This window comes from Protopterus annectens, chromosome 14.part0, assembly GCF_019279795.1.
Source record: "Protopterus annectens isolate FY-2018-M chromosome 14.part0, PAN1.0, whole genome shotgun sequence".
Classification (NCBI taxonomy): Eukaryota; Metazoa; Chordata; order Ceratodontiformes; family Protopteridae; genus Protopterus; species Protopterus annectens.
This window is the reverse complement of record NC_056748.1, coordinates 957,600,443-957,615,813: the sequence shown is the minus strand read 5'-3', so window position 1 is coordinate 957,615,813 and position 15,371 is coordinate 957,600,443. Positions and strand designations below refer to the sequence as shown.

General features: G+C 38.5%; 1 protein-coding gene across 1 annotated transcript in view; it reads left to right on the top strand.

Moving 5' to 3' along the window:
• LOC122789363 (tyrosine-protein phosphatase non-receptor type 13-like) overlaps window positions 1-15,371 on the top strand; it is a 2,815,362-nt gene that overhangs the window by 520,775 nt on the left and 2,279,216 nt on the right. Inside the window, exon 10 of the mRNA XM_044056752.1 lies at window positions 203-353. Within this exon, the coding sequence (XP_043912687.1) occupies window positions 203-353 (151 nt within the window). The remainder of the gene's footprint in view (window positions 1-202; window positions 354-15,371) is intronic.

Sequence of the window (15,371 nt, the reverse complement as noted above, 5' to 3'; positions counted from 1 at the left end):
TATATATATATATATATATATATATATATATATATATATACACGTGTGTGTGTAGTGTTTTGAGTTGCTACTCTCTTTAACTTGCAGGGAAGGATTCTAGAATTCTGATTTATAATGCAGTGAGTGATATTCATATGATTATGTTTCACAGCAATAAATTATTATTGCTTTAAGACATTTTATTTTGATCACTTTGTTACAGACAGAGAATTTTTTTTCTTGGACCATGACATCAAGCTTTATAAAGTTGCCCCTGATGGCTGGAAAGTCAAACTGAAGAAAACACCACGCATTGCTACACTCACACTCTTTCTAAGAGTAAAGTTTTTTGTTGATACCATCAGTCATATTCAGTAAGTGTGAACATTTTCTTCAATGCATTAATTCACAAATTTGCTGGAATATATGAACACCTGTGTTTAGTTTTAAACTGTTGCTTTATTTGAGCTTATATTATTATAGTATATTTAGTAGCATAATGGAATTTTTTATTAGGATTTGTTGTTTTTATAATTTAGTTGTATTTAAGTTTATATTCTGTTTAAACAGAATAGGATATATTTTGCTATTAATGACATTTTCTTATTGGCTAGTAGTAGTCATTGTTTAACTGTTTTATTTGCTTTAGTTGCTTACATTTTTTTCATGATTTTTATTTTTATGCAGTTAATTTGATGGGCATTGTTTTTATTGTAACATCTGTATATGTGTATTACACGTGCATTGTGTGAAGTCACTTTCTTACTTAGAGGTGAATGGAAGTTGTGGTTGAAATTTCATTTTTTTTTTAGGTTCATAGGTTGTTACTGAGCTATCTGCCCGAAGGCATATATTAGCCCAGCCACGTTGTGCGGTATTCACCGCCCCTTTAGTAGTTCCCTAGACCCTTGTGCTAGCAGCTAGTACCCTTGGCCCCTATCTAGTAGTGCTGTTGGTGTGATCCTCGGTGTGAACTTTCTGTTACCCATCCACTCATCAAGGTTCCTCTTGAAGAGTGATAGTGAGGGGCTCTGTCTTATGTAGATCAGGACCCTGTTCCATAGTAAGAGAAGTCTCTGCGAAGGGAATCTATCCCTCCAGCATGTTCTATTCATTGTTGTGTTGAGGTTTATATCCCTAGAGCGTGTAGCTCAAGTAGATTTGGTTTTGCTAAGATGGAGCATGTTCAACAATTCTGGGTTGGACATGGCTCTGTACGTTAGACAGAGATCGCCTCTGAGAAAGCGGTATGCAACAGAGAACAGTCTTAGCTTTTTCAATCGTGCTGCATAGGGCAACTGTTTGAGGCCAGTAATTCTCTTGGTTAGGTACCTCTGTGGTCTGTCCAGCTGCAGGAGATATCTAGCCATGTACATTCCAATTGGTGCATTGTACTCAATAATGGGTCTTATGAGGGAAGAGTAGAGGGGCACCATTACATCCTTAGATCTTGATGCGAACCCTTTCATGATCAGATGGGTCACATAGAAGGATTTTCTAACCACTTTGGCAACATGGTTATCAAAGGAAAGCTGGCTATCTACTTGGGTCCCTAGATGCCTTATTTCTTCTTCAGATTTCAGGGGATTACCTCCTATGTTGTAGTTTGCGGGTACTCTGTTTTTTCCAAAGGGGATTACTACGCATTTTTTGCATTTAGCTTGAGACCATGGCTTTGACACCATGCATCAGTCTCATTTAGGCCCTTCTGGAGGATCTCCATGTCGGCCGGAGACTCTATTATAGCACCCAGTTTGCAGTCGTCTGCAAACTTAGTCAGCCACAGCCCTTCCGTGCTTGCCTGTACTTCTGAGAAGTATATACCAAACAGGAGGGGCCCCAGGACAGAGCCCTGAGGCACTCCACTCATTACTGGTCTTGATTCGGACATAGATCCTGCTACTCTTACTTTATGGGATCTGTCTGAGACAGTTTGCGATCCATCTTGTGACATAAGGGTTTATGCCCAGGCTGGTGAGCTTATCAATAATACCCGAATGGGGAATGGTGTCAAATGCTTTAGCAAGGTCAAGGTAAGCCATGTGTACCTCCTTTCCCTTATCTATAGCCTGAGTAACTGTCTCAAAGAAATCCATTTTTTACTTTTTTACATGTAAATTTGACTTTGGGAGTTTTGTTTCAATTGGGCTAGGGTGTTTTAGAGTCATACATTTGTCTTTTGCACGTGTAGTAGGTGAACTTTTCCTTTAGTTTCAGTGTAAAGTATAAACAGCAAGATTGGAGAATTTTAATGAGGACAGTGGTGTAGCAAGAGTGTAAAGAAAATCCAGATGATACAGCCAATGTGAGGAAGAACAAATGTACTTATGTGGGTGTACCATTAAGATACAAGTTTCCTAATGATTCAGCAGTCTTACATTTATCTTGGACAGAGCTCCTTACAACAATGAGTTTAACAGGATCATTATCCTCCTGATAAAAGAAATTCTATAACGGGGATTCTTGAGTTTTCCCTAACTTTTATACAAATTCCAGATCATGTAACTGAGTGGAAATGGGTGAAAATACACCCTGGGCAACTCAGATTTTTGATGAATTGTGACCGATTACATTGGAGCTAATTATTCGTTTGCCTTCCTAGTTATATGCATGTTTTATACTTATATAAAATATACACATACACTCACACACACACAAATGTATAAAAGGAGAGAGAAAGTGAACATATATATATCCCATTAACATTGTGTTATCAGATAGTTGCAGAACAGGAACTATATTAATGCCATCATTCTTGGTTTTACGACTCTGAATTCTGTACATTACAGTACGCAACCCTTGCTATAAAGGACTGTATATCTTTATGACCATAATTATACTGCACAAAGTCAAAAATGAATTGATGATGAGCAACTGATGTACAGGAGTGGCTAAAGAGAGTAGTACACTTCAGTACATTTTTGCAATCGACTCCATATTTCTGGGTATTAGTGGGCCCCAATGACTCTTCATACATACCAATGTTCTGACGTATGATGTATAGTGTAGCTTTTCAACCATATCTGAGCTGGATGGACATGCACTCTTTCACTGAGAGCTAAGATTCACAGCAGTTTGGTTTTGGTTTAATTTCTCCAAGTCTTTTGAGTTTCTATTACTATGATGGGAATGGACCCCATTCCTAAGTCAGGATGTAATTAAAGTTCATGAAGTTAGTATGGTTTCATTCTTTGATGTTAGCCAAAAGTGCACTTTGTGGCATCAGCAGTGGGCCCAGAACTGAATCCTCCTGCAGTTTATATGACGTTGCATGTATTAGTAGCATACCTAAATACAGCTGTAGATTATTTTTTATTATACAACGACCCCCCCCCATTAATATTCAAAAACGTGCACACTGATTGGTCAGCGTGCACGTTATAAATCAGAGTAATAGTAATGGAAAAAGGTCCGGTCGCCCGGACTTTTTCCATTACTGTAACTCTTTTTTTTACAGCAACGGAGAACGCAACATCTCCATTGCTTCACACTGTCTCGCTATGTTAAACGAGTTTAACATAGCGAGACAGCTCTCCGTTGCTTTTTTTAAAGCTGTCTCACTATGTTAAACTCCTTTAACATAGCGAGACAGTTTGTAAAAAGCAACAGAGGTCTTGCTTTCTCCGTTGCTTTTTTCAAAACTGTCTCGCTATGTTAAACCCATTTAACATAGCGAAACAGTTTGTAAAAAGCAACGGAGATCTTGCTTTCTCCGTTGCTTTTGCCCACAGCTCTGATGTACTGCATAGGCATATGCATGCGTAGTACATCAGAACTGCCGCAGAATACCAGACAGCTGCGGAAGGGCAGCAAGGAGGCATTATACAATGCCATTATTTAAGAAAAGTAATTTTTTTTTCTTAAATAATGTCTTTGTATAATAGCAATAACCCACTTCTGGGTGTGGGTAATGCTGGATTTACCCACGGTTGGCTTTGTTTGGCCACTCGGGCTTCGCCCTCGTGACCAAACCACTCCAACCACGGGTAAATCCAGCATTACCCACACCCAGGTGTGGGTTATTGCTATATTAGGCCCATTGCTTGTACTACTATTGGAACTGTCTGGGTATCTTTCTTCCCAATTGCTCTTGTTTCTCCCTTCAGATCCTGATATTTTATGACTGTTTCTGTATGTGAGGCCCTGTAATCACTAGGTGTAGCAATTTCAGTGATCAATGCTACTTTTGTCTTTTTTTTCATGGACCACTATATCTGTTTTCTGAACTGTTGGTAGTAGGTGATCCCATGTGATGTGCACTTCATTTTTCTCTGTAATGCTTTCCGGGTCAATTTTCCAATGCTTCTCAAATGCTTCTATATTGTAGTGTTTGCACAATAACCAATGCAACAGTCTTGCAAATTATTGTGCTTTTCAGCATAAAAGCCCTCAGCCATACGTGTATCACACCCAGAAGCAAGGTGTGTGACTGTTTCTATTTCCTTTTTACAGAACCTACATTTTTTCTCCCACATGTTCAGTGGACTTTGTAAACTAACATGCACGTAGTCCACTATCCTGGGCTGCCATTATTAACTTTTCATATTTTGGTTTCAACTTGCTTCTCCTTAACAATTCCTGGGTCAAATCCTGATCAACATGAGGTTACTCCACGTTTTACTTGATATTATATTTATGGCTTTTCCCCATTTCTTTCCTTCTTATCTGATCCTCCTTACTTATATTCTTTCCTTTGTTTTTTTTGGCACATTCATTGCTATTTGATTTTTGTCTATTTCTGGTTTGATTTAACCAGAGGGGTTATCTTTGACTTCCTCCTCTCATGTTTTAAAACTTTCACTATGTTTGGATTTGTTGAGATCAGCAGATATGTATGCAGTCCCACAACTGCATATTCTATACATGTAATCATTTTTGAGGAGGCCCATATCTTCTACAGTACGTGGAATATATAATCTTTGTGTACAGTGTTTTTTTTTTATTTTAATATATCATTTGATAAGCGTGAAGTATTTTTTTTATTTCCTGTCCAACTGATCCAATACCTTTTGGAGTTAGCACAGGATGAGCAAATTGATTTATAGCTTGGACTTTATTCTTAAATGTCAAGGCTGTTTTCAGTACTAGTTTTAGTCTTCTGACATATTCCTTACTGAGTTTTATTCACATTTGTTTGTTTTATTGCCAATTCTTCTCAGTTCCCAACTGTTTTACACTCCCTCCTGCTCAAGTTCCTTTATATCACATTCCTGTCTCAGATTAATATTTTCTTGGGACTGCAACATTTATGTTTTAAATGTTGCTTGTGCACATTTATTAAGACCGAATGACATTCTGTCTGAGAAGGTTTTAAATATTTGCAGTTGTGCTTCCATCTCCTTATCTGATTAAGAATACAGTTTTATGTCTTCCATAAAAAGTAGATGAGACGTCTTTAAGTGATTTTGTTTGTTGAGAGCCAAATTGTAACCCAGACCTAATCTGTTAAGTAGCTTAATGGGTTAAGGGCAAAGACAGAACAACAGTGGTGACAAAGAATCTGCATGGAGTATTCCCCCTAAGAATTTTTATCCCTGTGATAATAATTTGCTCTTTGTCATGACTTAATTGCAAAGCAGTTTGCCACTGTTTCGTGGTCACTATAGTGTAATTGATCAATTTAGGATGTATCCTATACATCTGTAAGCACCCCTGTAGGATGCTGCCTTATGTGTTTTTTTTTTTGTAATCTATCCATGCCATACTTAACTTCGTCCCTTTTTTACAATTCTGTATTATGGCTTTATTTAGCAACAAATGTTCCTTTGTTCTGTATGACTTTCTTTTGTTATTCTTTTTTTCTGTTGCAACGATAGATTTAGTTTTGTTCTAATTGACTATAAACTCTTCATCAGTTCCAGTGTATAGTTTCTGACTATGTACAAAGTATAAACTGTCGATATACCAATTCCAGTATATAGTTTGTACATCACTGGAACGTAAGCTGTTGGCCTATAATTTTTTAGGATGACTTACAGGTTCGCTCTTAAGGAGGAGTATTAATTTTTTCCTGTTAATCAAGTTGGTGTCTGTTTGGGATGCACATATAAGTAATTCTTATTCAGGGCTAAATCTTTGTATAATGATGTTAATACTTTTACCCAGAAGTTAGGTACTGCATCTGGGCCTGGGGTTTTCCATTTAGGAGCTTTTCTTAATTTTGTTTCAATTTCTCTGGCTGTTAGTTTATCCCGTTTCATTTCCTGAACATTTGAACTCCTTACTGTTTCTTTTAATTTTTGTATCCATTCAGCATCTTTATGTTCCACAGGGTCTTCATAAATATTTCTGCTACATTTGTCTATTTCTTTTTTTGGGGGAGTTGGTGTTTCTGTTCCTTTTGCTTTGTTTCCCAGTTCTCAATCAACCTTTTTGGGTTGTCAGTGAATTGCTTATTTTGTATTTTTCCTTTATATTTGTCTGCATATCTCCTAACTTTTTCTGCCCTTGCTGATAGCTTTAGTTTATTATTTCCAATAGTGTGTGATAGATCCTTGCATGTTCTGATACTGTGCTTTGCTTTTACCATGTCTGTCTTTGTAAGCATTTCTCTCAATCTGTTTCTTATTCTAGATTCTTCTAACAGTGACCCAGTTCTTCCATATAAGCATCTTATTACTTCTCTTCCTTATTGCTCTGTTTTATTTTATTTTTTTATGGCAAGACTTCATCTGTTATTAATTTAGCTGCACAGTAATATATCCTATTTACTTCTCTTATATCACATGAATTTCTGTTAATAGTCTTGATTACTGTGTTCATCTGTTTTATCAGACTTCTAACATTTTGGATCTTTATTTATTTTCAAATTTTTCACATTTGTTGACCATGTTAGTCCGACTGGGCAGGGAGCCCTTTTTCAGCGGTGGCCCAAGGGAAAAAGCTCCAGAGTAAGCAAAAATTACAAAATGTTTATTTATTTATTTACATTTGTTTACTGGGTAGTGTCCGACTGGGCTAGTAGCCCGTTTTCAGCGGAGGCCTGGAGAGAAAGCTCCAAAAAAAAACAAGACATGCAAATAAAATAAAGAATTAACAATAGTAAGAGTATAAATATAAAAGAGTTCTAGTTAAGAAAATTACAATAAACATTGATATGCAGAGTTGATGCAAACAGCACCAGTTAAGCAAATTACAAAAGCTCCAGTAAAGCAAATTGAACAATAGACATTAAAAATATATACAGTTGGTATGCTTCAGCAAAGCTATGAGGAGATACGGGTACTGTGAATAGTCAGAGACTAAGGTACTGTGATCGTCGGAGACTATCATTTATAGTAAAATAGGATAGATGAAAAAATACTATATACAAATATGAAGTTACAAGGTTCAACAGTGTAAGAGAAGAAAGCAAAGGAAAAATATAAGGTTTAGAAGATGTAGGAGACAAAGTAATAGTTTAGCATATAAGAAGAGGATGTAGGAAGTTGGAAGGTAATTAGTAGGTGGTTAAAGTTTAAGTTGGATCATGGCATAAACAAGACCATGAGTTTTGCAAGTGGGATTTTGGTTCTTTTTTGCAAAGTTTAGTGTTGGTAATAGAATGCAAGTGTAGAGGTAATTTGTTACAGATGTTGACTAAGGAGTGGCTGTATAGGAGTTTGCCAATATTTTTCTTAGGCATATATATCTCTAGAAGTTGGTGTTATGAGTTCAGGGAAGAGAGAGCAGGGCAAGAGGTAGGATTATTAAGAATGGATTGAGTTAGGCACAGCTGGGGTGGGAGACGTTGATGGAATTCTAGCTATTGTAGGCTTTTCAGAGATGGACAGTGGTGATATTGATAGGGCTTATTAGCAGCAAGTCTTGCAGTTTTGTTATATGTGAGCTTTAATTTAGATAAGAGATTGGTTTGCAAGTTAGTAAAGATAGGGGCAGGATAGAAAAGAGTAGGGAGTAGGAATGCTTGAGCAAGGGTGGGTTTGGATTTTTCAGATAGGAGTTTTTTGTTTCTATATAATAGGCCTAATTTCTGGTGTTTTTTTTTTAATGCTTTGATGAATATGGTGATCAAGTTTGAGTCGGTCACCTATTGTCACACCAAGAAGTTTGGTGTGAGTTTTGACAACGATGGTTATGTTTAGGGATTTGACTATGAAATTTGATTTTTGTGGTTCAAGAGTTTTTGGAAGAAGGAGGAGTTTGGTTTTCTTAGGGTTTAGCAATAGCTGGGTAGATATTAGCCATATTTTGATAGAGTGTAGACATTGTTGAGTGGCAGTGTGTAGGTTGTCTAAAGTATTGGAGCAGGAGATAATGGTAGAGTCAGCATATTGTATTACAGTATGAGGGGACATGCGGTGTAGAGGTGGTTAGTAAAGACGTTGAACAGAAGAGGACCAAGTATGGAGCCTTGGGGAACCCCGTTTTTTACTGTTAGGAAGGGAGAAAAGGAACATAATCATTTAATATATTGAGTTCTGTTTGAGAGGTAGCTGCTGGACCAGCTTATAGTAGAGTTAGAGAGATTGAGGCAGTAGTGGAGGGAGACAGTGCCGAAGGCCTTAGAGAGGTCAAGGAATAGACAGGAGACTAATTTATTATCATCACGAGCTTTAATAATAGTGTGAGTGAAAGATATTAGTGCTGTAGATGTGCTATGTTGAGGTCGGAATCCATGCTGGGAAGAAGTTATGAGATTTTCCTGTAAGAGATGATTGAAGACCTGTGTGTGAATACACTTTTCAAGTATCTTAGATGATGAGGACAGGATGGCTATAGGTCTGAAATTAGAGGGATCAGTGGAATTGCTCCCTTTGTGAAGGGGTAGGACATATAATTTTTCTAGATATTAGAGTCTGTATTCTCTTGGATAGATCTGTTTATAAGTGTAGAGATGGGATAAGCAATCAAATTGTCAACATGTTTCAGAAATGGTGGGGGGGGGGGTAGATTGTCTGCTGATGGAGGGCATGGTTTCAGTTTATTGTACAGTGGCCTAATGTAATTAGTTGGAACAGGTGTGAGTGAGAAATAAGTTGGAAGGGAGGTTGTGGGGTAACTAGGGGAGATAATATTACCTTGTGAGGTTAGCTTTTGAATTGATTCAATAAAGAAAGAATTAAGAGAAGTGGCAGTTTCTAGGGAGGAGCTATTGGGGCAGGGGTTGGGTGGAGAAGGGTTACCTAGATGTACTAGTTTATTTACAGAATGCCAGAATTTTTAGGTTTGGAGTGTGGGTTATTGAGTGATTTCTGGTAGAAATTCTTCTTTTCTAAGATGACCTGTTTTTTTGTTTTAAGTTGCGGTGCTGCATATAGGTTTGAAGGTGAGAGGGTGAGTTAGTTTTTTTCAAGGCACTCACCCTCCTGTAAATCAGAGTATGACTGGCTTGTGTTAACCCGGGAGCACGGTGGCATTTTAATCTAATTTTCCTAGAGGGTATCAGGGTGTTCAGGGTGTTAAGGAAGATGCTGTTGCATTTTAGGACAGCTTCTTCCAAGGAAAGGTCATGGAGGAATGACCAGTTTATAGAGGAGAGCGACAGGTTAAATGTGTCTATATTGAAATTGGCGAGTGTGTGGTATTCTCTGTATTGGTGGGGGGGGTTTGCTGTTGTGGGATTGTCTTTGTACAGTGATGGGAAGGTGGTTACTAAGGGTATCAGGCAGGGTGGTGGGGTTTTGAAAAAAGTTAGGATTGGATGTCAGGAGATGTGTGGGGGTAGTGATTAGCTGTGAGAACCCATAGAGGTTAATGATGGAGATAGTAGAGTCTATGGATTGCAATCTATATGGACATCACTCAAGGTTATGGTTTCATAGGAGATAGCCTGTGAAATCCAGGAAAGGAAGAGTTCAAGAGTAGAGATGTTATTACCCAGGGGAATATAGATGGTAGCCATGGCTAGTTTTTTGTGTTTGTTTAAATTACAGTTGACAATCAAAAATTTTGCTGGATGGAAATTTGGTGGAGAGAGAGAGGTGTTCAGAATAGGGAATGGCTATACCTCCTCCTTTTTCTGAAGTCTGTCCTGACAGAAAATATTGTAGGCAGGAGGAAGAATTTCAGAGCTGCCAATATGGGATTTTAGCCAAGTTTTAGAGAGAGTAAGGATATCCGGAGAGTGTAAGGAGATTCGGAAGTGTAGAGAAGTGACTTTCTTTAGGATACTCTGTATGTTAAGTGATATAATGGATAAAGATTTAGATGATGTGGAGGACATAGTTTGAGCTGTTGGAGATGGGGGGAGGAGGGAGAGATTAGTTTAGAGAGAGAAGTTTGGGATAGGTCCTGGGTTGGGGTGGATGTCACCTGAGAGTAGCAAATGTATTGAAGGTAACTTAAGTGGAAATGGGTTTTTACTTAGAATGTGATATTTAGTTTTCATAGCAGGAAGGTGTGTGTATTTGAAATATTTTTACTTTGTATAAGCTGGTAGTATAAAGGTTGAGGAAAGAGGGGGGTTATAGTGAAGGAGGATGTGGTCATATAGTTAGTATCAGTGAGTGAAAGAGTGGGTGTGGAGCATATGTTTGTAAGTGAGGAGTGGTATGAGGTTATTCTAGCAAGAAGCAGAAGAGTAGGAGTGTTGAGTAGGAGGAGTAGCATGGTGTTTGAGAAAAGGTGAGGGTTGTCTGTGTGAAACAGACATACAGTAATGATGTTGGTAAAGAATAAGTAAAATAAGTAGAGATAGGGTTGTAGAGAAAAGGGTCTTATTTACTTTCTGTAATCTATTTCTTTCATTGATATTAATATGTCTGTTCATCTCTATAGTCAAGCAACTTTTCCCATAGATCATTTTCTTCTAAACTGAGAGCACATTCTTTGTTCTCTGTTTCTTGTGAGCATTCTACAGAAAGTTCCAGAATGTCTTCCTGTGACAGATCCTCTTCTGCTGCATACTGCATCATCAGCTGCTCATTCTTATGGGAGTTCATTGGCCCATCACTCCTCAACATTGCCTATGTCAGAGATGCCACTGTGTCCTACTTCTTCCCTTGCTTTGCAACTCCAGCTGAACTTTTGTACTGGTTTTCTACTGAAGGCTCCAGAACATCATCATCCAGCAAGTGACTTCTTCTGGCCCTTTTTTCCAAAGGGTTGGATACCAACTCCATCCTTGAGGCACCTACTTGGACTTTTGTACATACTTTTACCAAACATTGTAAGTTGGATATGGTTTCCAGGGCTAGAGTCAGATTTCCCAGGGCTATAACCTGCATGGCTGTATTGAGGGCTTTGCTGGACTTCCTCTTCCCAAGTTTCTTCTTGAGCATTTGCACTATCCCTAGTGTAAGGAATACTGCAGCAGTGGCATGGAAGGACGTAATACATTTCTGTAAAATCTTACCATAACAGTAAATGTCCTTCCCTTTACTGCTGCATCTGGGTTTTGTTCTTTTATATTTTTGCACTTCCTCTGTTGCCTCTTTTTTTCAGGTGTCCCAAAGATTAATTCTCTATGTAATGCTTTTCATGGCTCTGTTGTATTAACAAAACACAATTTTGCATTGAATGTTTTGGCAGTTTTTAATCCATCAGTATTTTTTCCTCTAATTTCTCTTGTAATCTTTCTAAACATCTTCTGTCTGGACATTCTGGACATCTTGCAGCTAGTAACAGTGCACATTTTCTTCCTTATCCTCAGTATTCCAGTCAGTCAACTTTATGACTCTTTTATGGCCAATCAGTTTTTGTGGACTACTACTGCCTTCTACAATGGTTGGGGTGGGCATCCTCCCCCCTGAGCCTGGCCTAACCCCATTGTAGGAATGTTTCCGTGTCTTCAGAATTCTACATTGTCATTTTTTTTCTAATGCTGGCACCAGTGCACACACCAGGATTGGGCACTTTTTTTTTATCCTGGGACTTTTTTTTTCAACTCTGTCCATAATATATGCTATATGAGATATAGTGTCATCTTGGTGAGAGATCATGAAAACAGGGTCCACTACATGAAGGTACTCACCAAGACTTGAGAATGAATTCCGTTCCAGCAATACTACTCTCCTTTTTTTACTAATTTCATCATCTTTCAATTCGTGCTCCATCTCTCCCTGCTGTGACATTTGTGTGGCGATGGGCTGTCCTTAGTGGAGAAAGCACAATTTAAATGTAGGTCATTATAGTGATGCTGTTTCCTAATATGTAGTTCAGCTCTAGTATACACAGCTGCAATGCTGAATTGTTTCCTGACAGTCTCATATGCATTTCAGCTATAGGCTAAACAGTGCAGCTGGGCTGCATAATCTTTTGTAACAGGATATGCTTTTCAAATATGTTGTGATAATGCTGCGTTGCATCCTTACTGCTGAAGTGGAACCCCCAACAGCTATAGTGTTGTGTGAGTTTAGGATCCATAGAGTGGCCCTGTATTCATACTGCATGAAATGGTTACTGCTGAAGTGTAATCACCTTCTTCTCAAGTGTACCATTCATTCATTATCTGAAACTCATGGTTTCCTGTTCAGAATTGCAGGAATGATAGAGTTTATCATGATAAATGGTGAATCCAAGATAGAGAAAAAGTACTGAATGGGATGCCAGTCCATCAGGGAATGGAAACACACACTTATATACTGTGTGCGTATCTATGGGCAGTTTAGATTGTATTGTGGGAATGTAAGGCTTGCAGTAATACTTCACTGTTGGACCTGCCAGTATTTTTAAGCCCCAAAACACCATTTTTTTGTAGCACTCAGTCCATTGTTGGAATAAGCTGTGCAGTCTATAGCAGTACAGCTCTGCAGTGCACCCTTTATTCCATTGTCTCCAGTGCAGTGGGCATACCTCTCAAACTCCAGATGAGAAAATAAGGGACAAAGGATCTTAAAATCAGGGACACCTAATCAACATAATATATGCATATAAGTACATTAATGGGCATGCCCACACATGTTCAGCTGCACAAAGACAGGACATCACTTTAGATAATTTATTTAAAAAGGAGTTATGTACATACACAGACGCAGTACTGTCGTATTTTCAGACATCTGTGTAAAACTCAAACGGAATAGAAATGCAAATAAAAGTACACATAAATAAAAATAAAAGTAATACATACTCGCCCAACCTTACACTTAAGAAAGTTAGTTTTAAGACAGGTGCTTAAACATTTGCAAAACACAAATACATAATATGGAATCAAAACACACAATAAGGCAAACCCGTCAACCAGTTAGCACAAGAAATCTTTACAAAGCATAAAATAATGAGGGGGACTAAGGCCAAAGCATTGGGGACAGATTTTTAATATTGCTCCTATAAACTTACTAGAATAACAGAATGTGTTAGAATACATTTTTTGAAAGATACCACAGTCTGAAACTCAAATGTCTGTCATTATTTAGTGACTTCAGTCAGTGATTTGCCAGAGGAGAACACATTTTGTGAGAACCCAAACATATGAGGCAAACATCTAAAATATACCTCTCAACCTTTAGCACAAGAAATCTGAACAAAGCTTAAAATAATGAGGGGAACAAAGGCCCAAGTATTAAGGACAGATTTTAAATATTGCTCCTATAAATTTAGAAAAATGCTAGAAGTGCGTTACAATGCATTTTCTGAAAGATACCAAAGTCTGAAGCTCAAATGTCTGTCATTACTTAGAAACATTAGTCAGTGACTAAGTCTGCCAGTGGTCCCATTATCAGCGGGTCACTCATGGGTTGAGGTGCCTCATCCTGTTGCCTGCTATTGAAAAGCTGCAATTACTTCCGGCTTTTCCATGGCAATTCATTTACATCACCAACCCGGATCTGCAGGCAGAGTTATTCCCTGTTAGGTCCAGGTGCTTTAAATCATGCAGCAATTGGCTGCACTTCATGAAGGGGGTGGGGATTGGGGCAGGAAGAGCCCTGTGAAGATTGCAGCTGTAGAGTGGTTTGTTCTTAGCGCTTCTACAGCCGCTAAAGAAAAAAACTGAGACCCCCCCCCATGAACCACTCAGCCATCCATTCATCTCGCCAGCAATCCAGCCAGCAATTCACAGCAATCCAGCCAGCCGTCCAGCCATTCATTCATCCAGCTGCTACTCTCACCAGCCAGCTAACCACTCCAGCAGCCAGCCATTGTACCCATAACAGCATCTCCATCACCACTTCTGTGGTGATGTTATGGTAGAAGGTGTGGCCAGTGTCATATTGGCCACACCCCCATGTCCCACTTTGGCCCGCTTAAAAAGTGACAACCCTATCAGTGTCTTGCCAGAAATTAGTACATTTTTATGAGGAACACCAAAAAATATGAGGCAAAAATCATATACCTCTTGACCTGTTAGCATATGAAATTGGCTAAGGTCCAAACATTAGGGACAGATTTTAAATATTGCTCCTACAAACTTAAATAATGCTAGAATAACAGGATATGTATTACCACTCACATTATGAAGGAAATCAAGGTCTGAAACTCAAATGTTTGTCATTATTTAGTAACTTCAGTCAGTGGTTTGCCAGAGAACACCACATCTTATGAGGACAGATTTTAAATATTGCCTATACACTTAGAAAAATGCTGGAATAGCAAGATATGTGTTAAATGTATTTTCTGAAAGATATGCGGGTCTTAAACTTTAAAGACTTCAGTCCTTAGGCATTTGGCAGAAAACATTAACTTACTGGTCACCAGAAGGTCAGCACAGAATGAAGAATTAAAATAAAAATCCAAAAGTCTTGTCTTTAAGAGCAGCATCACAACTCAGACCTAATGTGCACAAATGCTCCAGCAGCTCAGACTTGGCTTCAAATCCAATGCACAGTACTGCTCACCTCCCAGAGCAGAAAAATGGTCCACAGTCCCTTGAGTTTTAGCAAACAGGCGATTCAGCACTGATAAATCCTAAATTATTTTTTGTTCTTCCTTCTACCTAGCTTTAAACTTCTTGTCATCACTGCAGTGCTTCTCGCCTCACAGCAATACATTCATTCACTGCTCTTCATATACAAGGTTCCTCCATTACTGCTGTTTATATGTGGACTGAGTGGACTTAATTGAAGACCAAAACATGTCACGTCTGCTGTTCCACATGTAAGCAACAGGAAGTTAGGAAAGAAATGGAGAAACTGGCCAGAAGCATGCAAATGAGATGGAGTAAAGTGACAATCTGGATAAAACATCTACGGCCAGAACAGAGGTTTTACTACAAATCTTGGGGGAACAAGCACCCAAATCGGGCAATCAGGGGATTAAGTTTAAGCTTAAAAGCAGGTGGTCCTGTGGAATTCAGGATGATTGATATTTGTGGCAGTGGGCATCAGATGACAGACCTGCAGTGTTTCTGAATCTTGTCAATGTCAAGATATCTGGATCACATCCACATACTTATTTGCATTGCTTGGGTGGCAGCACTGAGCTCATGTTAGTACCTCCTCCAGATACAGAAAGATTAGTGACACTGGTTTGCTACCTGTTGACCATCAGTCTATGGATGTCTCTAAAAACAACTG